Source organism: Agelaius tricolor, unplaced genomic scaffold, assembly GCF_023055355.1.
Source record: "Agelaius tricolor isolate 1412-34295 unplaced genomic scaffold, bAgeTri1.0.p SCAF_2, whole genome shotgun sequence".
Classification (NCBI taxonomy): domain Eukaryota; kingdom Metazoa; phylum Chordata; class Aves; order Passeriformes; family Icteridae; genus Agelaius; species Agelaius tricolor.
The window spans coordinates 95,414,630-95,439,293 of NW_027269262.1; the positions used below are offsets into that span (position 1 = coordinate 95,414,630).

Below are 24,664 nucleotides of genomic sequence, written 5' to 3' on the forward strand. Positions count from 1 at the left end.
TTTGGGGATTTGGGAATTTGGGTTGAAGGATTTGGGAACTTTGGGATGGGGAATTTGGAAAGAAGGGTTTGAGGATTTGGGATGAAGGATTTGGGATGAAAGATTTGGGATGAAGGATTTGGGAACTTTGGGATGACGGATTTGGGGATTTGGGATCGAGGATTTGATGATTTGGGATGGAGGAATTGGGGCTTGGGAATTTGGAATTTCAGATGAAGGATTTGGGGATTTGGGATGAAGGATTTAGGGTTTGGGATTAAGGATTTGGAATGAAGGATTTGGGATGAAGGATCTGCGATGAAGGATTTGGGGATTTGGGATGAAAGTTTTGGGGTTTGGGATGAAGGTTTTGGGATGAAGGATTTGGGGTTTGGGATGAAGGATTTGGGATTTGGGGACTTGGGATGAAGGGTTTGGGAGTTTTCAGATTAAGGATTTGGGATAAAGGATTTGGGAATTTGGGAGGAAGAATTTGGGATGAAGGATTTGGGGATTTGGGAATTTAGGATGAAGGGTTTGGAATGGGGTATTTGGGATGAAGGATTCAGGAATTTTGGACCAAGGATTTGGGGATTTGGGATGAAGGACTTGGGATCTTTGGACCAAGGATTTGGGAGGATTTGGGGATTTTGGATGAAGGGTTTGGGCATTTGGAAATTTGGAATTTGAGGTGAAGGATTTGGGGTGAAGGATTTGGGGATTTTTGGGATGGTGAATTTGTGATAAAGGATTTGAGGATTTGGGATGAAGGATTTGGGATGAAAGTTTTGGGGATTTGGGAATTTGGGATGAAGGATTTGAGATGAAGGATTTGGGAACTTTGGGATGGGGAATTTGGAAAGAAGGGTTTGAGGATTTGGGATGAAGGATTTGGTAAGTTTGGATCAAGGATTTGGGGATTTGGGATGATGGATTTGGGGATTTGGGATGGGGATTTGGAATGGGGGATTTCAGGATTGGGAATTTGGGGTGAAGGGTTTGGGATGAAAGATTTGGGGATTTGGGATGAAGGATTTGGGGATTTGGGAATTTGGGATGAAGAGTTTGGGGATTTGGGATGAAGGCTTGGGGGATTTGGGTGGTGGCAGCTAATTAATTAATAACTAATTACTGATAAATAATTAGTGAACATTTATTTCATACTTAAATAATGTCCCATAGGAATAAATGGGAATTCAAGGCCTTTTCCCCTCCGGACGCGGCAACAAACGTTCCAGGAAAAACTTTGGGATTGGGGTGGGAAAAACATCAAAACTGGATGGAAAAATCCTAAAACAAACCACAAAACATCAGGATGAGCTGGAAAAATACAAAAACCAGCTGGAAAAGCACCGAAATAAAGGAAAAAACCCACGGGGATGAGGCGGGAAACGCGCGGATTTTGGGATGAAGGATTTGGAATTTGGGCGGAGCCGCTTTTCCAGCACGGAGGCTCCGAGCTTGTCCCACATCACAAGGAGAAGAAGTCCAGGGCTCCGTGGCCGTAGGGGTTGGAAGTCCAGACCAGGTCGGCCCTCCCGGAATTCGCCAGCATCCGGCAAAACTCGGCGTCGGCCGCCGCCAGAAGCTCCTCGTCCACCGGCTCCTCGAAATTCCAATCGGATTCCGGCTCCGGCGGCTCCGGCTTGTAGCAATCCACGGGGAAGGGATACACGACCAGGTGGAGGTCGGGCAGCTCCAGGGTTTTCTGGAGCAGATCCTTGAGCGCGGCCGTGGACAGGGAGTTGCCGTAGAGTCCCAGGAAGCGCAGGCGGGAGCAGCGGCGCAGCGTGGGCAGCAGCGCGTCCAGGTGGGAGTCGGCCATGCGGCATTCCATGAGATCCAGGTGCAGCAGCGAGGCCGAGGTTTCCTCCAGGAGCAGCCGCAGAGGCTCCAGGAGGCCTTGGGAGAAGTCGTGGCCGCTCAGGTCCAACCTCTTGAGGGCCGGGGCGTGGAAGCTTTGGGAGAGGAAGGCGAGGTCGGCGGGAACGAGGGAGCAGAAGGCCAATTCCAGGCTTTCCAACGGAGCCTGGAGGTCGCTGGAGGGAGGGAAGAGGGACAGGTGAGGATTTGTTGGGATTCAGGGGGGAAATGTGGGGAAAGGTCTCCAAGAACGTTGAGTTCGACCTCTAAAAATCCTGGGATTTTGGAGTTACGGGGTCACGGAGTTATGGAATGGCTGAGGCTGGGACAGAGCTGCCAGAACATCGAGTTTGACCTCTGAAAACCCTGGGATCTTGGAATGATGGGATCATGGAGTTATGGAATGGCTGAGGTTGGGAAAGGTCTCCAGGAACATCGAGTTTGACCTCTAAAAATCCTGGGATTTTGGAATGATGGGATCATGGACTTACAGAACGGCTCAGGTTGGGACAGAGCTGCAAGAACATCGAGTTTGACCTCTGGAAATCCTGGGATTTTGGAGTTATGGGGTCATGGAATCATGGAATTACTCAGGTCAGGAAAGGACTCCAAGACCATCAAGTTCAAGGTTTGAGAATCATGGAATTATGGGATCAGGGAGCAATGGAACTGTGGAATGGCTGAAGTTGTGGAAAGATCTCCAAGAACATTGAGTTTGACCTCTAAAAATCCTGGAATTATGGGAACGATGGGATCATGGAGTTATGGAATGGCTGAGGTTGGGAAAGGTCTCCAGGAACATCGAGTTCAACCTCTAAAAATCCTGGGATTTTGGAGTTATGGGGTCATGGAATCATGGAATTACTCAAATCACCAAAAGTCTCCAAGACCATCAAGTTCAAGGTCTGAGAATCATGGAATTATGGGATCACAGAGCCATGGAATTGTGGAATGGCTGAAGTTGGGAAAGAGCTCCAAGAACATCAAGTTCGACCTCTGAAATCCTGGGATCTTGGAGTTACGGGATCACGGAGTTATGGAATGGCTGAGGTTGGGACAGAGCTCCAAGAACATCGAGTTTGACCTCTGAAAATCCTGGGATTTGGGAACGATTGGATCATGGAATCATGGAATTACTCTGGTTGGGAAAGATCTCCAAGACCATCAAGGTCAAGGTTTCAAAATCATGGAATTATGGGATCAGGGAGCAATGGAACTGTGGAATGGCTGAAGTTGTGGAAAGATCTCCAAGACCATTGAGTTTGACCTCTAAAATCCTGGGATCTTGGAATGATGGGATCATGGGGTTATGGAATGGCTGAGGTTGGGAAAGGTCTCCAAGAACATCAGGGTGCAGGTTTGAGAATCATGGAATTAAGGGATCATGGGGTCATGGAATTGTGGAATCAAATAATGGAATTATGGAATGACCGTGCTTGGGAAAGGTCTCCAAGAACGTCGAGTTTGACCTCTGAAAATCCTGGGATTTGGGAACAATTGGATCATGGAATTATGGAATTACTCAGGTTGGGAAAGGTCTTCAACACCTTCAGGGTTGACATCTGAGGATTGTGGGATCATGGAGTTATGGAATTGTGGAATCCAATCATGAAATTATGGAATGGCTGAGGTTGGGACAGAGCTGCAAGAACATCAAGTTTGACTTCTGAAAATCCTGGGAGTTTGGAGTTACGGGGTCATGGAATCATGGAATTACTCAGGTCAGGAAAGGACTCCAAGACCATCAAGGTCAAGGTTTGAGAATCATGGAATTATGGGATCATGGAGCAATGGAATTGTGGAATGGCTGAACTTGAGAAAGATCTCCAAGAACATTGAGTTTGACCTCTAAAAATCCTGGAATTATGGGAACGATGGGATCATGGAGTTATGGAATGGCTGAGGTTGGGAAAGGTCTCCAAGACCATCAAGGTCAAGGATTGAAACTCATGGAATTATGGGATCATCGGATCATGGAATTGTGGAGTCAAATCATGGAATCATGGAATTACTCAGGGTGGGAAAGGTCTCCAACACCATCAGGTTTGACATCTGAGGATCATGGGATCGTGGAGTTATGGAATTGTGGAATCCAATCATGAAATTATGGAATGGCTGAGGTTGGCCAAGCTCTCCAAGACCATCAAGTTCAAGGATTGGAAGTCCTGGAATTGTGGAATCAAATCGTGGAATTATGGAATGGCTGCAGTTGGGAAAGATCTCCAAGAACATCAAGTCTGATATTAGAGGAACATCAAATTATGGGATCAAGGAATCGTGGAATTGTGGAATGACTGAGGTTGGGAAAGGTGCCCAGGAACATCAGGTTTGACCCCTGAGAATCCTGGGATTATGGGATCATGGAGCCAAGGAATTGTGGTAGTGAAACAACGGGATCACGGAGTCGTGGAATTCTGGAGTTATGGAATTATGGGAGCATGGAGCCAAGGAATTGTGGTAGTGAAACAACGGGATCACGGAGTCGTGGAATTCTGGAGTTATGGAATTATGGGAGCATGGAGCCAAGGAATTGTGGTAGTGAAACAACGGGGTCACGGAGTTATGGAATTCTGGAGTTATGGAATTCTGGGATCGTGGAATTACGAAGCCATGGAGTCAGTGACGTTGGAAAAGGCTCCAGGATCACCAAGTCCAACCTTTAGGAATCCTGGAATCAAGGAATTGTGGGATCATGGAGTCATGGACTATTGGGATAACGGGATCATGGGAACCTGGGATCATCAAGTTGGAAAAGATCTCCAAGACCATCGAGCCCAAACCTTGGGAATCGTGGACCAAGGAATTATGGGATCATGACATTATGGGATGACGGAATCACTGAGTCAACAGCTATGGAGACCATGGAATCATGGGAACAATGAGATGATGAATTCCTGGAATCGTGGGATCATTGAGATTGGAGAAGACCTCCAAGACCATCAAACCCAACCTTTGGGAATCTTGAAATTAAGGAATTATGGGATCTTGGAATTATGGGATGGTGGAATCGTTGAGTCATGAACTGTTAGGGACAACAGGACATGGGAATCATGGAAACATTGGGATAATGAAATCCCGGAGTCATGGGAACACTCAGGTTGGGAAAGGCCATTGAGCCCAACCTTTGAGACTCCTGGAATCCTGGGATCATGGAATTTATGGGATCATGGAATTTATGGGATCATGGAATCACTGAGTCATGAACTATCGGGATAACACAATCATGGGAACGTGGGAACATTGGGATAATGAAACCATGGAATCAAGAGATCATTAAGATTGGAGAAGACCTCCAAGACCATCGAGACCAACCTTTGGGAATCCTGGATCCAAGGAATTCTGGGATCTAGGAATGATGGGACAATGGAATCACTGAGTCAGGAACTATTGGGATAAGGGAATCATGGGAACATGGGGATAATGAAATCCTGGAACCACGGGATCACTCAGGCTGGAAAAGACCCCCAGGACCATCGAGCCTGACCTCTGAGACTCCTGGAATTGTGGGATCGTGGAATTATGGGATAATGGAATTGTTGAGTCATAAAATCTCAGGATAACAGAATATTGGGACAGTAACGTCTTGGAATCACGGGGTCACTAAGATTGGAGAAGACTTCCAAGATCGCCAAGTTCAGCCTTTGGGAATCCTGGGATCTTGGAATGATGGGATCATGGAATCACTGAGCCATTGAGCTATGGAGACAATGGAATCATGGGAACAATGAGATGATGAATTTCTGGAATCGTGGGATCATTAAGATTGGAGAAGACCTCCAAGACCATCAAACCCAACCTTTGGGCATCTTAGAATTAAGGAATTGTGGGATCTTGGAATTATGGGATAATGGAATCATTGAGTCGTAAGATATTGGGCTGATGGGGTTGTGGGAATGTTGGGATAATGAAATCCTGGAATCATGGAGTCACTAAGACTGGAGAAGACCTCCAAAATCATCAAGTTCAGCCTTGGAGAATCCTGGAATCACTGAATTTTGGGATCATGGAATTAAGGGACCATGGAATCACTGAGTCATGAACTATTGGGATAACGGAATCATGGGAACATGGGGATAACGGAATCCTGGAACCACGGGATCACTCAGGCTGGGAAAGACCCCCAGGACCCCCAACCCTTGGGAATCCCCCGGGAGCGCGGGAAGGGCCCGGCCAGGCCCCGCTGCGCCGGGAGCTCACCGGAGGATCTGGCGCAGGTTCCCGGAGAGCCGGGAGGATCCCAGGTTGAGCTCGCGGAGGCTGGGCAGCATTCCCAGCTGCCCGGCCAGGCAGCGGATCCCGATGGCCGATTCCGGCGTGGGGCGCCGCACGTCCACGTTGCTGTACTGGAGCTTGAGGCTGCGCAGCTCCGGGAAGCGCGAGAGGTGCGGCAGGATCACCGAGAGCCCGGTCAAGCCCAAGTTGTTGAATCTCAGATCCACCCTGCGCAGGAAGGACGGATCCAAGGATTCCAGCAAAGCCACGATCCCGGACGCCGAGAGCTCCTCGGCTTGGAGCTCGCGGCACTTGAGGCGCAGCGGGCCGGCGGCTCCGGTCTGGAGCGCGTCGCGCAGGATCCCGTAGGACGTTCCGTTGACGAACAGGTCGGCGTGCACGTCCACGCCCGGGGGCTGCGGAGCGGCCGCGGCCGTGGCGGCTCCGGAGCGGCCTTTGTGCCGCTTGGATCCGCGCCGCTGGAATTCCCGCTGGTGCTTGGACACCTCCACGCAAGCCTTGGCCAAAGCCACCGTGCCCGACCAGACGCTCATCCCGTCCGGAGCGCGGCCGGGTGCTGAGTCGGGGAGGCCGGTGATGTCCAGAACGCGTAGGCTGGAAAATTTGGGAAGGAGGCATCAAAATGGGAGGGAACGTCAAAAACGGGAGGAAAGAAACCATTAAAAATGGAAAAGAAATGGAAAAACAAGAAACCAAGAAAAATGGAAACCATCAAAAATGGGAAAGAACCATCAAAAATGCTCAGAAACCATCAAAAATAAAAGGAAACCATTAAAAACGGGAAGGAACCATCAGAAACAGGAAGGAACCATCAAAAACAAAAAAAAAACCATCAAAAATGTGCAGAAACCATTAAAAACGGGAAGGAACCATCAGAAACAAGAACAAACCATCAAAAACAAAAACCATGAAAAACTGGTGGAAACCATCAAAACCAGGATGGAACCATCAAGGAAGGAACCATCTAAAGTGGCAAGAAACCATCAAAAACGGGAGGAAACCTTTAAAAATGGGAAGGAACCATCATAAATGGGAAAGAACCATCAAAAATGCTCAGAAACCATCAAAAATAAAAGGAAACTATTAAAAATGGGAAGGAACCATCAGAAACAGGAAGGAACCATCAAAAACAAAAAGGAACCATGAAAAACTGGCGGAAACCATCAAAACCAGGAAGGAACCATCAAAAATGAGAAGGAACCATCAAAAACAGGATGGAACCATCAAGGAAGGAACCATCTAAAGTGGCAAGAAACCATCAAAAATGGGAGGAAACCATCAAAAATGGGAAGGAACCATCAAAAACAGGATGGGACTGTCAAGGAAAGAACCATTTAAAGTGGCAAGAAACCATCAAAAATGGGCAGAAACCATCAAAACCAAAAAGAAAGCATGAAAAACTGGAGGAAACCATCAAAAACGGGAGGAAACCATCAAAAATGGCACAAAACAATCAAAAAAAAGGAAGAACCTATCCAAAATGGGAAGGAAAGCATCAAAAATGGGACTGAATCATCAAAAACGCAGAGGAACTCTCCAAAATGGGAGGAAACTGTGAAAAATGGGAAGGAACCATCAAAAATGGGAAGAAACCATCAAAAATGGGAAGGAATTATCAAAAGCAGGAACCATCAAAAACAAGAAAGAACCATCCAAAACAAAAGGAAACCATGAAAAACTGGAGGGAACAACCAAAACAGAAAGAAGCCATCAAAAACGGGATGGAACTGTTAAGGAACCATCTAAAGTGGCAAGAAAGCATCAAAAATGGGCAGGAACCATCAAAAATGGGCAGGAACCATCAAAAATGGGCAGGAACCATCAAAAATGGGAAGGAACCATCAAGGTAGGAGTCATCTAAAATGGCAAGAAACCATCAAAAACTGGAAGGAACTATCAAAAATGGCAAGGAACTATCAAAAACTGGAAGGAACCATCAAAAACAGGAAGGAACCATCAAAAATGGGAAGGAACCATCAAAAACAGGATGGAACCATCAAAACCAGCAAGGAACCATCAAAAACTGGAAGGAACTATCAAAAATGGCAAGAAATCATCAAAAACAAGAAGGAACCATCAAAAATGGGAAAGAACCATCAAATACGGCAAGGAACCATCAAAAACAGGAGGAAACCATCAACAACAGGAGGGAACCATCAAAAATGGCAAGAAATCATCAAAAATGGGAAGGAACCATCAAAAATGGGATGGGACTGTCCAGGAAGGAACCATCTAAAGTGGCAAGGAATCATCAAAAATGGGATGGAACCATCAAAACCAGCAAGGAACCATCAAAAACTGGAAGGAACTATCAAAAATGGGAAGGAGCCATTAAAAACAGGATGGGACTGTCAAGGAAAGAACCATCAAAAATGGGAAGGAACCATCAAAAACGGGATGGGACTGTCCAGGAAGGAACCATCTAAAGTGGCAAGAAACCATCAAAAACCAAAATGGGAAGGAACCATCAAAACCAAGAAGGAAACCATCAAAACCCAGCAGGAACCCCCCAGATCGATGGAGGCGCCGCAGGCTCGGAGGCGCCCCCGTCCCCGCGCTGCCCGGGACCCACCTGGCGTCGTGGCCGGGCTCCTCCAGCTGCCGCCGCAGCTGCGCCACCACGGCCAGGATGACGGCCTGGACGCAGAGCTTGCAGGGATGGTCCCGCAGCAGCTCCCGGCGCCCCACCAGCCGCTGGAAGTTGAGCACCGGGAACGGCCAAGCGGCCACCAAATCCCGCAGCACCAGGGGCCTCCCGTCCAGGAACGCCGCTTGGAAGAGGACGGGATGGAGATCAGCGGGAAGGGCGGGAAGAGGGCGCTGGGCAACGACACGGCGGGCGCAGAGGAAGAGGAGGGAATCCATCGGGGGGGCTGTGGGGATTTGGGGATCAAAGAATTACGGAGAAACCTCAAATGCGAAGTAACCCAAAGAAAAACTTGGATTTTGGGGGGCCTGTGGGGATTTGGGGACCCTTTGGGTGATGGAGAAGCAGAAAATTCCAGAGAAACCCCAAATGGGAGGAGATCCCAAAGAAAAGCCGGGACAAGATGGCGGCGGTTGTGAGGGGACACCCAGCGCGTCTCTGGGGGGGCTGTGGGGATTTGGGGATCAAAGAATTGTGGAGAAACCCCAAATGCGAGGATAACCCAAAGAAAAACTTGGATTTTGGGGGGCCTGTGGGGATTTGGGGACCCTTTGGGTGATGGAGAAGCAGAGAATTTTAGGGAAACCCCAAATGGGAGGAGATCCCAAAGAAAAGCCGGGACAAGATGGTGGCGGTTGTGAGGGGACACCCAGCGCGTCTCTGCGGGGGCTGTGGGGATTTGGGGATCAAAGAATTGTGGAGAAACCCCAAATGTGAGGATATCCCAAAGAAAAGCCGGGATTTTTGGGGCCTGTGGGGATTTGGGGACCCTTTGGGTGATGGAGAAGCAGAAAATTCCAGAGAAACCCCAAATGTGAGGAGATCCCAAAGAAAAGCTGGGACAAGATGGCGGCGGTTGTGAGGGGACCCCCAACGCGTCCCGACTTTCCCCACCCCACACGGGATACCCCAAAATCCCACAAGGACCTCAAATTCCTCCCGGGGATCTGGACGTTCCCACAGGTCCCCAAATTCCCCTTCCAGGGATCGGGAAATTCGCACAGGGATCCCCAAATTATCCCAAAGTCCCCTCAGGGATCCCCAAAAGCGGGGGAACCGGAGCGACCCCCCAACATGGCGCCCCCCACTCACCGCCCGCCCGCAGGCCGCGCCTGCCCCCAGCCCTTACGGAAGCTCCACTTCCGTGTTTGCTCGCAGTGGTAACCAATCAGCGAGCTAAACCCGCCTTGGAGGCTGATATCTTCCGTCTAATTGGCTCTTACAACTGTCAGTCAATGTTTTATTAAATTCTCATTGGTTTAAATCGAAACAGGCGGGCGCTTCTAGATCCGCCTTTTTATTGGCTCACGTGGCTGTCAATCACGAATTCCTGGCTTCCCATTGGCTGACGCTTAGCAGGAGAGGGAGGTTCGCTCTGAGACAGCTTTGGGATCCCCGCGGAGCTTCCCTCGATCTCCGAACCCAATTCCCGACCGCAATCCCGGTCCCAATCCCGATTCCCGATCCACATGGCGCCACCCACTCACCGCCCACCCGCAGCCCCGGTGGCCCCCAGCTCGTACGGAAGCTTCACTTCCGTGTCTGCTGGTTGTGACAACCAATCAGCGAACTATTCCCGCTTTATGGGCGGGTTCATCTAATTTAATTCGCTCTTATAGCTGTCTATCAATATTTTATTATCATTTTAACTCGAGATGGGCGGGCGCTTCTACATTCGCCTTCCCATTGTCAATCACGAATCCCTGCCTTCCCATTGGCTGGCGCTTGGCGGGAGCGGGAGGCTCGCTCTGAGGGCGGCTCTGGGGTCCCTCCGGAGCCACCCTCGATCCCCGAACCCAAATCCCGACCCCAAATCCCGGTCCCAAACCCCAGTCCCGGCTCCAGTTCTGATTCCCGATCCACATGGCGCCACCCAATCACTGCCCGCCGGCAGCCCACGCCTGCCCCCAGCGCGTACGGAAGGTTTACTTCCGTGTCTGCTCTTTGCGACCACCAATCAGCGGGCAAAACCCGCCTTAGGGGCGGATTCATTTATTTCAATTGGTTTCTACAGCTGCCCGTCAATGCTTATTAAAATTCTCATTGGAGTAAGGCGAGACGGGCGGGCTCTTCTACATCCGTCCTATCATTGGCTCATTTCGCTGTCAATCACAAATCCCTGCCTTCCCATTGGCTGGCGCTTAGCGGGAGCGAGAGGTTCGCTCTGAGGTGGCTCCGGGGTCCCCTCGGAGCCTCCCTCGATTCCCGACTCCAACTCCTAATCCCCAACCCCAATCCCGGTCCCAATCCCGATCCCAGACCCCAGTCCCGGTCCCAATCCCGATTCCCGATCCACATCGAGCCCCCCACTCACCACACGGCCCCAGCCCCCGCCTGCCCCCAGCTCGTACGAAAGCCCCACTTCCGTGTCTGCGCTTAGCGACAACGAATCAGCGGGCAAAACCCGCCTTACAGGTGTACTCCTTTCTTTTAATTGGCTTTTACATTTGTCGGTCAATGTTTTAATAAAGTCTCATTCGTTCAAGACGGGAGGGCGGGAGCTTCCAATACGCCTTCCCATTGGCTCATCTTGCTGTCAATCACTAATCCCTGCCTTCCCATTGGTGGGAAGCGGGAAGTTCGCTCTGAGGCGGCTCTGGTGTCCCCCCGGAGCCTCCCTCGATCCCCGAACCCAATTCCCGCCCTCAATCCCGATCCTAATCCCGAACTCCGCCCCCAGTCCCGGTCCCAATTCCGATTCCCGATCCATATCGCAGAACCCACTCGCAGCCTCCGCTGGCCCCCAGCCCTTCCGGAAGATCCACTCTCGTGTATGCTCTTAGTGACAAGCAATCTGCGGGCAAAACCCGCCCTAGGGGATGACGTTTTTTCTTTAATTGGGTCTTACAGCTGTCTGTCAATATTATATTTAATTCTCATTGGTTCAAGGGGAAATGGGCGGGTGCTTCTATATCCGCCTTCCAATTGGCTCAATTCGCTGTCAATCACTAATACCCGCCTTTCTATTGGCTGGCGCTTAGCGGGAGCGGAAAGTTCGCTCTGAGGCGTCTCTGAGGCTGCCCCGGAGCCTCCCTCGATCCCCGACCCCAATTTCCGTCCCCAATCCCGGTCCTAATCCCGATCCCAGACCCCAATCTCGGTCTCAATCCTGATTCCCGATCCACATGCCCTACACCCCCACCCTCCCCCCCCACGGCCGCCCGCAGACCCTATTGGGCCCTCAGCTGGTACGGAAGGTTTACTTCCGTGTATGTTCTTTGTGACAACCAATCAGCGGGCAAAACCCTACTGAGGGGCTGAATCCTTTCCTTTAATTGGCTCTTACACCTGTCTGTCAAAATTGTATTTAATTCTCATTGGTCCAAGGCGAGAAGGGCGGGCGCTTCTACATCCGCCTTTCCATTGGCTCGATTCACTGTCAATCACGAATCCTTTCCTTCCCATTGGCTGGCGCTTGGCGGGAGCGGGAGGTTCGCTCTGAGGCATCTCTGAGGCTCCCCCGGAGCCTCCCTCCATCCCCGACCCCAATTTCCGACCCCAATCCCGGTCCTAATCCCGATCCCAGACCCCAATCTCGGTCCCAATCCTGATTCCTGATCCACATGCCCCCCCTTCCCCCACGGCCGCCCGCAGGCCCTATTGGCCCCCAGCTGTTACGGAGGGTTTACTTCCGTGTATGCTGTTTGCGACAACCAATCAGCGGGCAAAACCCTCCTAAGGGGCTGAATCCTTTGCTTTAATTGGCTCTTACAGCTGTCTGTCAATATGGTATTTAATTCTCATTGGTCTAAGGCGAGGAGGGCGGGCGCTTCTACATCCGCCTTTCTATTGGCTCGATTCACTGTCAATCACGAATCCCTGCCTTCCCATTGGCTGGCGCTTGGCGGGAGCGGGAGGTTCGCTCTGAGGCGGCTCTGGGATGCCCTCGGAGCCTCCCTCGATCCCCGACCCCAAATCCCGATCCCGACCCCAAATCCCGACCCCAAACCCGGACCCCAATCCCGATCCCGCGGCCATGGAGCGGCAGCAGGAGCTGAAGGTGCTGCTGAAGCGCTGGGAAGCGGAATTCCTGCGGCAGCGGCAGCGCAAACCCAGCCAGGTGCGGCTGAGGGGCCGTCAGGGGAATCGTGAGGGGAAAATTCCTGAGGGGAACCCCGGGATTGGTGGGGGGCAGGTTTGGGGTGACCCTGGGGTGGTTTTGGGGTTTTTGAGTTGGTTTTGGGGGTCCCTGGAATGGAAGTTTTTGGTTTATGGGATTTCTGGGGTGTCCCCGGAATGTTTGGGGCCATTTTTGGGGTGTCGGGGGGGATTTGGGGGGGCTCAGAATAAGAGGAGCCTCAGGGGGGGTCTTTGCAGGGGTTTTGGGGTTTATTTTCCATAATAAAACTTTTCCATTGGATTTCCCACCATAAAATTCTTCCAAAACAACCCAAAAATCCAAAAAAACCCAAATACCCCAAAAATCCAAAATCCCCCCCCAAAAAATCCCCAAATGCACCCCCAAAAATCCAAACATCAGAGAAACCCCAAATCCTCAAAAAGAAAAGCCCCACATCCCTAAAAATCCCAAATCACTAAAAATCCCCCAAATCTAAGAAAACCTAAGGCAAAAAAAAGCCCAAAAACCCTAAATCCCCCCAAAATTCACCCAAAAAACCCCAAATTCCCCCCAAAAAACCCCAAATTCACCCAAAACCCCCCAAATCCCCAACAAAACCCCAAAAATCCCATACAAAACTCAAATCCCCCCAAACCCCAGAAAAATCCCCCAAAATTCCTCAAATCCTAAAAATCCCAGCTCAGAATCCCAAAAGGTCCCAAAAATTCCCCACTAAAAACCCCAAAGGGCCCAAAAGACTCTGAAAAATCCCAAATCCCCCCCAAACGAACCCAAATCTAAAAATAACCCCAAAATGCCAGACCCTAAAAACACCCAAAGCTCAAAATCCCAAAAAACCCCAAAATCCCCCCCCAAAAACCCAAATCCCCCAAAAATCCCCAATAAAAAAATTTAAATCCCCCAAAAAACCCCAAATTCTCCCCAAAACCCCAAATTCCCCCCAAAAACCCCAAAACCCCCAAATACCCCCCTAAAAACCCCAAAATCCCCCCCAAAAAACCCCAAATCCACCAAAAATCCCCCAAAAAACCCAAAATCCCCCCAAAAACCCCAAAATCCAAACAAACCCCAAAATCCTCCCCAAAAAACCCCAAATCCCCCAAAAATCCCCAATAAAAAACCTCACATGCCCCCAAAAATCCCCAATCCCCAAAACAAACCCCAAAATCCTCCCCAAAAAGACCAAAATCCCTGAAAAAAAACCAAATTCCCCCCCTAAAAACCCAAATCCCCCCAAATCCCAGAAAAAAATCCCCCAAATCCCAAAAAAACCCAAAATCCCCCCCAAAAACCCCAAAATCCCCCAAACTTCCCCCCAAAATCCAAAAAACCCCAAATCCCCCTGAACTCCAAATCCCCAAAACCCCAAATTCCCAAAAAATCCCCAAAAATCCCCCCAAAAACACCAAACCCCCCAAATTCCACCCCAAATTCCCCACAAAACTCCACAAATCCAAGGAAAAAAGCCCCAAATCCCAAAAAATCCCCCCAAAATCCCAAGAATCCCCCCAAAAAACCCAAATTCCAAAAAAATCCCCAAATCCCCCCAAAACCTCCCCAAATCCCCCAAAAACTTCACCCAAAAAACCCAAATCCCAATAAACTTCCCAAAAATCCCACAAAAAACCCCAAATTCCCCAAAAACCCCTCAAAATCCCCCCAAAACACCAAATCCCCCCCAAAATTCTCCCAAAATCCCCAAGGAAAACCCTAAAAATTCCCAAATCCCCCCCAAACCCCAGAAATCCCAGAAAAAAGCCCCAAATCCCAAAATTCCCTCCAAATCCCAAGGATCCCCCCAAAAATTCCCAAAATAACCCTAAAATCCCCTCAAAAACCCCAAATCCCCCCCAAAATCCCCAAATCCCATGAAAAATCCCCAAATCTCCCAAACCTCCAAAGCCCCAAAATCCCCAAACCCAACCCCAAATAAAAAACCCCAAAAACCCCAAATTTCCCCCAAAAAGGGCCTAAAAAACCCCAAATTCCCCCCCTAAAAACCCAAATCCCCACAAATCCCAGAAAAAAAATCCCCCAAATCCCAAAAAACCCCAAATCCCCGCCAAAAACCCCAAAACCCCCAAATTCCCCCCTAAAAACCCCCAAATGCCCCCCAAATACTCCAAATCCCCAAAAAACCCCAAAATCTCCCCCAAAAAACCCCAAATCCACCAAAAATCCCCATTAAAAACCTCAAATCCCCCCCAAAAACACCAAAATCCTCCCCCAAAACCCCAAATCCCAAAAAAAACCCAAAATCCCCCCTAAAAACCCAAATCCCCCCAAATCCCAGAAAAAAATTCCCCAAATCCCAAAAAAACCCCAAATTCCCCCAATTTCCCAAGAATTCCTCCCCAAAAATCCTAAATTCCAATAAAACCCCAAAATATCCCCAAATCCCCCCAAAAATCCCCCCAAAAACCCCAAATCCCCCTGAACTCCAAATCCCTAAAACCCCAAATTCCAAGAAAATCCCCAAAAATCTCCCCAAAAACCCCAAACCCCCAAAATTCCACCCCAAAATCCCCCAAAAATCTCCCAAATCTCAAGCAAACCCCAAATGCCCCCAAAAATCCCAAATCCACCCCAAAAAACCCCAAAAATCCCAGACAAAACCCGAATCCCCAAATGCCCCCAAATCCCCCCCAAAAAAAACAACAAAAAACCCCAAATTCCCCCCAAAAACTCCAAATTCCCCCAAAACCCCAAATCCCCCCAAAAATCCCCAAATCCCAAAAAAAATCCCAAATTCCCCCCAAAAAACCCCAAATCCCCCAAAAAATCCCCATTAAAAAACCACAAAATCCCCCCGAAAAAACCCCAAATCCCCTAAAAAATCCCCAAATCCCAAAAAACCCCAAATCCCCCCAAAAAGACCAAATTCCCCCAAAGAACCCCAAATCCCCCCTAAAAACCCAAATCCCCTAAAAAAATCCCCCAAATCCCCAAAAAAACCCAAATCCCCCCAAAATCCCAAGAATCTCCCCCAAAAAACCTAAATTCCAGTAAAACCCCAAAAACCCCAAATCCCCCCAAAAATTCCCCCCAAAAAACCCCATATCCCCCAAAAACCCCCATATCCCGCAAAAACCCCCAAATTTCTCGCCTAAAACCCCAAATCCCAGAAAAAAATTCCCAAATCCCAAAAAAACCCCAAATTCCCCTCCAAAAATCCTAAATCCCCAAAAAAGCCCCAAATCCCCCAAAAACCCCAAAAAATCCCCCCAAAAACCCCAGAAATCCCAGAAAAAAGCCCCAAATCCCAAAAAATCCCAAGAATCCCAAAAAAATTCCAAAAATCCCCTAAAATCCCCCCAAAAACCCCAAATCCCCCCCAAAATCCCCCAATTTCCCCAAAATCCCCAAATCCCATGAAAAAGCCCCAAATCTCCCAAATCCCAAACCTCAAAAGCCCCAAAATCCCCAAACCCAACCCCAAATAAAAAACTCCAAAAACCCCAAATTTCCCCTAAAAAGGGCCCAAAAAACCCCAAATTCCCCTAAAAAGGCCCCAAAAAGGCCCAAATTTCCCCTAAAAAGGCCCCAGAAAGGCCCCAAATTTCCAAAAAAAAGACCCCAAAAAACCCCAAGTTTCCCCTAAAAAAAGGCCCCAAAAACGCCCAAATTTCCCCCAAAAAAGACCCAAAAAGCCCCAAATTTCCCCTATAAAAGGGCCCACAAAAGCCCCCAAAAAATCCCCAAATTTCCCCTAAAAAAGGCCCCCAAAAACCCCAAATTTCCCCTGAAAAGGCCCCAAAAAACCCCAAATTTCCCCTAAAAAAGGCCCAAAAAGGCCCCAAAAAGCCCCAAATTTCCCCTAAAAAGGGCCCAAAAAACCCCAAATTTCCCCTAAAAAAGGCCCCAAAAAGCCCCAAATTTCCCCAAAAATAGGCCCCAAATTTCCCCTAAAATGCCCCAAAAAACCCCAAAATCCCCAAATGCTTCCCCTGGTGTGGATTTTGGGGCCATTCCCAAATTTTTTCATTTTTTGGGATTTTTTTCCCTCCCAGGCCGACATCGAGGAGGCTCCGGAGGAAACGCGCAGTGAGTGCCCCAAAAATCCCCAAATTTAACCCAAAATCCACCCCAAAATCCACCCCAAATTGACCCCAAAATTCACCCAAAATTGACCCCAAAATCCACTCCAAAATCAACCCCAAAATCCCCCAAATTCACCCCAAAACCCCAAAATTGAACCCAAAATCCACCCCAAATCGACCCCAACATCCCCAAATTTCACCCCAAAATCCACCCCAAATTTCACCCAAAATTCACCCCAAAATCCCCAAAATTCACCCCAAAATTCACAAAATTGACCCCAAACCCCCCAAAATCCACCCCAGAATCCCCAATTTTGCCCCAAAATCCACCCCAGAATCCCCAAAATCAACCCCAAAATCAACCTCAAAATCGACCCCAAAATTGACCCCAAAATCTCCAATTTTTACCCAAAATCCCCAATTTTAACCCCAAATCCCCAATTTTTACCCCAAATTTTACCCTAAGATCCCCAATTTTAACCCCAAAATCCACCCCAAAATCCTCAATTTTTACCCCAAAATTGCCAAAATTGAACCCAAAATCCCCAAATTTTACCCCAAATCCAAACCCCAAATCCCCAATTTTTACCCCAAAATTGCCAAATTTTTCCCAAATTCCCAAATTCTCCCCAAAATTCCCAAATTTTTCCCCAATTCCCCCCAAAATTCCAAATTTTTCTCTAATTCTCCTCAAAATTCCCAAATTGTCCCGAAATTTCCCCAGAATTCCCAAATTCCCCCAATATTCCAAATTTTTCTCAAATTCCCCCAAAATTCCCAATTTTTCCCCAAATTATCCCCAAAATTCCAAATTTCCCCTAAATTCCCCCCAAATTTCCCCAAAATTCTCAAATTTTCCCTAAATTCCCCCCAAATTTCCCAAATTTTTCCAAAATTCCCAATTTCCCCCAATTTCCCCAATTTCCCAAGTTTTTCTCCAATTCTCCCCAAAAATCCCAAATTTTTATCAAATTTCCCCAAATTCCCTCCAAAATCCTCAAATTTCTCCCAAATTTCCCCAAAATTTCCCAAATTCTCCCCAAAATTTCCCCAATTCCCCTCAAAATTCCCCAAAATCCTCAAATTTCTCCCCAAAATTTCCCAAATTTCTCCTAAATTCCCCCAAAATTTTCTCAAATTCCCTCCAGAATTCCCAAATTTTTCCCAAATTCCCCCCAAATTTTTCTCAAATTTCCCCAAATTCCCCAACTTTTCCCAAATTCCCCCCAAAATTCCCAAATTTTTCCCAAATTTCCCCCAAAATTTTTTCTCCAATTCCCCCCAAAATTCTCTCCAATTCTCCCCAATTTTTCCCAAATTCCCCTCAAAATTCCCAAATTTTTCTCCAATTCCCCCAATTTTTTCCCAAATTTTTCCCAAATTCCCCTCAAAATTCCCCAATTTTTCCCCAATTTACCCCAAAATTCCCCAATTTTTCCCAAATTCCCCCCAAAAATCTCAATTTTTCCAAGGTTTTCCCCCCAAATTTCCTGATTTTCCCCCTTATTTTTCCCCAAATTTCCCCAATTTTCCCCCAATTTCCCCCAGAATTTTCCCCAATTTCCCATTTTTCCCCATTTTTCCCTAAATTCCCCATTTTTTCATGGATTTCCCCCAGAATTTTCCCCAATTTCCCATTTTTCCCCATTTTTCCCCATTTCCCCCCCATTTTTCCCCATTTTTTCCCCATTTTTCCCAAAATTCCCCATTTTTTCAAGGTTTTCCCCCAGAATTTCCCCAATTTTCCCCATTTTTCCCCAAATTTCCCCATTTTTTCCCCATTTTCCCCATTTTTCCCAAATTTCCCCATTTTTTCCCCAAATTTCCCCATTTTTCCCCCAGAATTTCCCCATTTTCCCCCATTTTTCCCCTTTTTTCCCCATTTTTCCCCAATTTCCCCCAGAATTTCCCCATTTTTCCCCCCAATTTCCCCCAGAATTTCCCCAATTTTTCCCCAATTTCCCCATTTTTTCCCCATTTTTCCCAATTTCCCAATTTTTTCCCCATTTTTCCCCATTTTTCCCCATTTTTCCCAAATTTCCCCATTTTTCCCCATTTTTTCCCCATTTTCCCCATTTTTTCCCCAATTTCCCCCAAAATTCCCAATTTTTCCCCATTTTCCCCCATTTTTTCCCAAATTTCCCCATTTTTTCCCCATTTTCCCCAAATTTCCCCATTTTTTCCCCATTTATTTCCCCATTTTCCCCCCATTTTTCCCAAATTTCCCCCTTTTCCCCATTTTTTCCCCAATTTTCCCCATTTTTTCCCCATTCTTCCCCAATTTTCCCCATTTTTCTGAAATTTCCCCATTTTTTCCCCATTTTTTCCCCAATTTCCCAAATTTCCCCATTTTTCCCCATTTTCCCCCCATTTTTCCCCATTTTTCCCATTTTTTCCCCATTTTTCCCCATTTTTCCCAATTTCCCCCAAATTTCCCCATTTTCCCCCATTTTTCCCAATTTCCCCATTCTTTCCCCATTTTCCCCCATTTTCCCCCATTTTTCCCCATTTTTCCCCTTTTCCCCCATTTTTCCCCATTTTTCCCCATTTTTCCCAAATTTCCCCATTTTTCCCCATATTTTTCCCATTTTCCCCATTTTTCCCCATTTTTCCCCAAATTTTCCCCAAATTTTCCCCCATTTTTCCCCATTTTCCCCCATTTTTTCCCCATTTTTCCCAAATTTCCCCATTTTCCCCCCATTTTCCCCCCATTTTTCCCCCATTTTTCCCCATTTTTTCCCCATTTTCCCCCATTTTTCCCCATTTTTCCCCAAATTTCCCCATTTTTTCCCCATTTCCCAGGGCTGTACCGGGAGTACCGGGAGCTCAAACGCTGCCAAATTTTTCCCAAATTTCCCCCAAAATTTTTTCTCCAATTCCCCCCAAAATTCTCTCCAATTCTCCCCAATTTTTCCCAAATTCCCCTCAAAATTCCCCAATTTTTCCCCAATTTACCCCAAAATTCCCCAATTTTTCCCAAATTCCCCCCAAAAATCTCAATTTTCCCAAGGTTTTCCCCCCAAATTTCCTGATTTTCCCCCCTATTTTTCCCCAAATTTCCCCAATTTTCCCCCAATTTCCCCCAGAATTTCCCCCAGAATTTTCCCCAATTTCCCATTTTTCCCCATTTTTCCCTAAATTCCCCATTTTTTCATGGTTTTCCCCCAGAATTTTCCCCAATTTCCCATTTTCCCCATTTTTCCCCATTTTCCCCCCATTTTTCCCAAAATTCCCCATTTTTTCAAGGTTTTCCCCCAGAATTTCCCCAATTTTCCCCATTTTTCCCCCAATTTCCCCATTTTTTCCCCATTTTTCCCCATTTTTCCCAAATTTCCCCAAATTTCCCCGTTTTTTCCCCAAATTTCCCCATTTTTTCCCCAATTTCCCCCAGAATTTCCCCAATTTTTCCCCAATTTCCCCATTTTTTCCCCATTTTTCCCAATTTCCCAATTTTTTCCCCATTTTCCCCATTTTTCCCCCATTTTTTCCCCATTTTTCCCAATTTTCCCCATTTTCCCCCCATTTTTCCCAATTTCCCCATTTTTCCCCATTTTCCCCCCATTTTCCCCCATTTTTTCCCCAAATTTCCCCATTTTTCCCAATTTTTCCCCATTTTTCCCCATTTTCCCCCATTTTCCCCCATTTTTTTCCCAATTTTTCCCCATTTTTCCCAAATTTCCCCATTTTTCCCCATTTTTTCACCATTTTTCCCATATTTCCCCATTTTTTCCCATTTTTTCCCCATTTTCCCAATTTTTTCCCCCAGAATTTCCCCATTTTTCCCCATTTTCCCCCATTTTTCCCCATTTTTTCCCCTTTTCCCCCATTTTCCCCCATTTTTCCCCAAATTTCCCCCATTTTCCCCCATTTTCCCTATTTTTTTCCCAATTTTTCCCCATTTTTCCCAAATTTCCCCATTTTTCCCCCATTTTTCCCCATTTTTCCCATTTCCCCCCCATTTTTCCCAATTTTCCCCCATTTTTCCCCCAAATTTCCCCATTTTTTCCCCATTTTCCCCCATTTTTCCCCATTTTTTCCCCATTTTTCCCCATTTTTTCCCCATTTTTCCCCATTTTTCCCCATTTTTTCCCCATTTTCCCCAAATTTCCCCATTTTTCCCCATTTTCCCCAAATTTCCCCATTTTTCCCCATTTTTCCCAATTTCCCCATTTTTCCCCATTTTTCCCCAAATTTTCCCCATTTTTCCCATTTTTCCCCATTTTTCCCAAATTTCCCCTTTCTTCCCCATTTTTCCCCAATTTTTCCCCATTTTTCCCCCATTTTTCCCAAATTTCCCCATTTCCCCATTTTTCCCATTTTTCCCCATTTTTCCCCATTTTTCCCAATTTCCCCATTTTTCCCCATTTTCCCCCAATTTTCCCCCATTTTCCCCCCATTTTTCCCCAATTTTCCCCCATTTTCCCCCCATTTTCCCCCCATTTTTCCCCATTTTTTCCCCATCTTCCCCCATTTTTCCCCATTTTTCCCCATTTTTTCCCCATTTTTCCCCATTTTTCCCAAATTTCCCCATTTTTCCCCATTTTTCCCCATTTTTTCCCAAATTTCCCCATTTTTTCCCCATTTTTCCCCATTTTTTCCCATTTTTCCCCATTTTTTCCCCATTTTTTCCCCTTTTCCCCCATTTTTTCCCCATTTTTCCCAATTTTTTCCCATTTTTCCCAAATTTCCCCATTTTCTCCCCATTTTTCCCCATTTTTTCCCCATTTTTCCCCATTTTTCCCAATTTCCCCATTTTTTCCCCATTTTTCCCCAATTTTCCCCCAATTTCCCCCAGAATTTCCCCCAATTTCCCATTTTTCCCCCATTTTCCCCCATTTTCCCCCATTTTTCCCCCATTTTTCCCCATTTTTCCCCATTTTTCCCCAAATTTTCCCCAAATTTTCCCCCATTTTTCCCCATTTTCCCCATTTTCCCCCCATTTTTCCCAATTTCCCCATTTTTCCCCATTTTCCCCCCATTTTCCCCCATTTTTTCCCAAATTTTCCCCAAATTTCCCCCCATTTTTCCCCATTTTCCCCCATTTTTTCCCCATTTTTCCCAATTTTCCCCCATTTTCCCCCATTTTCCCCCCATTTTCCCCCCATTTTTCCCCATTTTTTCCCCATCTTCCCCCATCTTCCCCCATTTTTCCCCATTTTTCCCCATTTTCTCCAATTTCCCCCATTTTTTCCCCATTTCCCAGGGCTGTACCGTCAGTACCGGGAGCTCAAACGCTGCCGGAGCCGGGAGAGAGCGGGGACGGGAACAGAGAGGGGAGAGCAGGTGAGAACCCCAAAAATAAACCCTAAAAAAACCCTAAAAACCCAAAATAAACCCCAAAAATAAACCCAAAATAAACCCTAGAAAATCCAAAAAAAACCCTAAAAAAACCCCAAAAAAACCTAAAAATAAACCCCCCAAAAAACCCCAAAATAAACCCTAAAAAAACCCAAAAAAAGCCCCCCAAAAAGCCCAAAATAAACCCAAAATAAACCCCCAAAAAACCCAAAATAACCCCAAAGTAAACCCCAAAATAAACCCCAAAAATCCCAAAATAAACCCCAAATAAACCCCACAGGGGGAGCAGGTGAGGAACACAAAATAAACCAAAATAACCCTAAAAAATCCTAAAAAATCCCCAAATAAACCCTAAAATAAACCCCAAAATAAACCCCCAAAACCCCAAAAAAACCCCAAAATAAACCTCAAATAAACCTCCAAAAATCCCAAAATAAACCCAAAATGAACCCCAAAATAAACCCCAAATGAGGAGCAGGTGAGGAACCCAAAAACCCCAAAATAAACCCCAAAAAAACCCCCTAAAATAAACCCAAAATGAATCCCAAAAATAAACCCCAAAAAAACCCCAAGAAACCCCAAAATAAACCCTAAAATAAACCCCAAAAAATCACAAAAAAAACCCAAATAAACCCCAAAATAAACCCTAGAAAAACCCTAAAATACACCCAAAAAACCCCAAAAATAAACCCCAGAAAAACCCCAAAATAAACCCCAAGAAAACCCCCAAAAAATCCCCAAATAAACCCAAAATAACCTCAAAAAACCCCAAAATAAACCCCCAAAACCCCAAAATAAACCCCAAAAAAACCCCAAATGAGGAGCAGGTGAGGAACCCAAAAACCCCAAAATAAACCCAAAACTAAACCCCAAAAAAATCACAAAATAAACCCAAAATAAACCCCACAAAACCCCAAAATAAACCCCAAAATAAACCTGAAAAAAACCCTAAAAATCACAAAAAACCCCAAAAATCCCAAAATTAACCCCAAAAAAATCCCAAAGGAGGAGCAGGTGAGGAACCCCAAAACCTCCAAAATAAACCTGAAAAAACCCCAAAATAAACCCTAAAATAAACCCAAAATAAACCCCAAAAAATCCCAAAAATAAACCCCAAATAAGCCCTAAAAAACCCCAAAATAAACCCCAACAATAAACCCAAAAGAAACCCTAGAAAATCCAAAAAACCCCTAAAAAAACCCCAAAAAAACCTAAAAATAAACCCCCCAAAAAACCCCCCAAAAAAACCCTAAAAAAACCCCAAAATAAACCCAAAAAACCCCAAAATAAACACTAAATACACCCTAAAAAATCCCAAAAAATCCCAAAATAACCCCAAAATAAACCCCACAGGGGGAGCAGGTGAGGAACCCCAAAAATAAACCCTAAAAAAACCCTAAAAAACCCCAAAAAATCCCAAAATAACCTCAAAATAAACCCCAAAGGAGGAGCAGGTGAGGAACCCCAAAAACCCCAAAATAAACCCCAAAAAAACCCCAAAAGAAACCCCTAAAATCCCAAAAAAACCCAAAATAAACCCCCAAATAAACCCCAAAAAACCCCAAATAAACCCCAAAACAAACACAAAAGAAACCCCAAAATAAACCCAAAACCCACAAAATAAACCCTAAAATAAACCCTAAAAAACACCAAAATAAACACAAAATAAACCCCAAAAAACCCTAAAAATAAACCCCCCAAAAAGCTCCCAAAAATCCCAAAATGAACCCCAAAATAAACCCCAAAGGAGGAGCAGGTGAGGAACACAAAATAACCCAAAAAACCAAAATAAACCCTAAAAAAACCCCAAAAAACCCCAAAATAAACCCAAATAAACCCCAAAATAAACATAAAAGAAACCCCAAAAAAATCCCAAATGAACCCCAAAAACCCCAAAATAAACCCAAAAAAACCCTAAAGGAGGAGCAGGTGAGGAACCCAAAATAAACCCTAAAAAAACCCTAAGAAACCCCAAAATAAACCCCAAAAAAACCCAAAATGAACCCCAAAAAATCCCCAAAAACCTTAAAAATAAACCCCAAAAAAATCCCAAAATAAACCCTAAAAATCCCAAAAAAAACCCCCAAAATAAACCCTAAAAAACCCTGAAAAATCCCAAAATAAACCCAAAATAAACCCCCAAAAAACCCCAAATAAACCCCCAAAAAACCCTAAAATAAACCCCAAAAATAAACCCTAAAATACACCCAAAATAAACCCCAAAAATAAACCCTGAAAAAACCCTAAAAAATCCCAAAAAAACCTAAAAATAAACCCCAAAAAAACCCCCAAAAAATCACAAAAAACCCCAAAATAAACCCTAAAAAATCCCTAAAATAAATCCCAAAAATCCCCAAAGGAGGAGAAGGTGATGAACCCCCCCCCAAAAAAACCCCAAAAATCTCAAAAAATTACAAAAAAAAACCCCAAAAGAAACCCCAAAAAATCCCAAAATAACCCCAAAATAAACCCCAGATGGAGAGCAGGTCAGGAACCCCAAAAATAAACCCTAAAAAAACCCTA

At 46.1% G+C, this 24,664-nt stretch overlaps 2 protein-coding genes and 1 long non-coding RNA gene across 5 annotated transcripts in view; 2 read left to right on the top strand and 1 right to left on the bottom strand.

The window, feature by feature from the left end:
* Nucleotides 1–1,107: 1,107 nt before the first annotated feature.
* Nucleotides 1,108–11,403, bottom strand: LRRC14 (leucine rich repeat containing 14). 3 transcript variants are annotated; one of them, XM_071421961.1, is made up of 4 exons: nt 11,037–11,403; nt 8,648–8,948; nt 6,040–6,669; nt 1,108–2,018 (listed from the first exon to the last, which is right to left on the bottom strand). In XM_071421961.1, exons 2-4 carry the CDS (start codon nt 8,938–8,940, stop codon nt 1,451–1,453), a joined length of 1,491 nt encoding a protein of 496 aa, XP_071278062.1. In that variant the 5' UTR covers nt 8,941–8,948; nt 11,037–11,403; the 3' UTR covers nt 1,108–1,450. The 3 variants fall into 3 exon arrangements, with proteins under 3 accessions (XP_071278062.1, XP_071278061.1, XP_071278063.1); XM_071421960.1 differs by lacking the exon at nt 11,037–11,403 and adding an exon at nt 9,815–10,416; XM_071421962.1 differs by lacking the exon at nt 11,037–11,403 and adding an exon at nt 9,852–9,870.
* On the top strand, nt 10,428–11,209 carry LOC139587530 (uncharacterized). The gene is made up of 2 exons (XR_011678438.1): nt 10,428–10,554; nt 10,982–11,209. It is a non-coding gene; the product is annotated as an uncharacterized lncRNA (long non-coding RNA).
* Nucleotides 11,404–12,468: 1,065 nt separating the features above from the next.
* RECQL4 (RecQ like helicase 4) overlaps nt 12,469–24,664 on the top strand; it is a 44,508-nt gene continuing 32,312 nt past the window's right edge. Inside the window, exons 1-3 of the mRNA XM_071421965.1 lie at nt 12,469–12,782; nt 16,814–16,847; nt 22,047–22,126. Of these exons, the coding sequence (XP_071278066.1) occupies nt 12,603–12,782; nt 16,814–16,847; nt 22,047–22,126 (294 nt within the window). The 5' untranslated portion in view covers nt 12,469–12,602. The remainder of the gene's footprint in view (nt 12,783–16,813; nt 16,848–22,046; nt 22,127–24,664) is intronic.

Coding starts and splice junctions, on each gene's coding strand:
- LRRC14 (XM_071421961.1), bottom strand. CDS start 8,940: ATGGATTCCCTCCTCTTCCTCTGCGCCCGCCGTGTCGTTGCCCAGCGC. Junction 6,670..8,647: donor GAGCCCGGCCACGACGCCAG/GTGGGTCCCGGG, acceptor CAAATTTTCCAG/CCTACGCGTTCTGGACATCA. Junction 2,019..6,039: donor AACCTGCGCCAGATCCTCCG/GTGAGCTCCCGG, acceptor CCCTCCCTCCAG/CGACCTCCAGGCTCCGTTGG.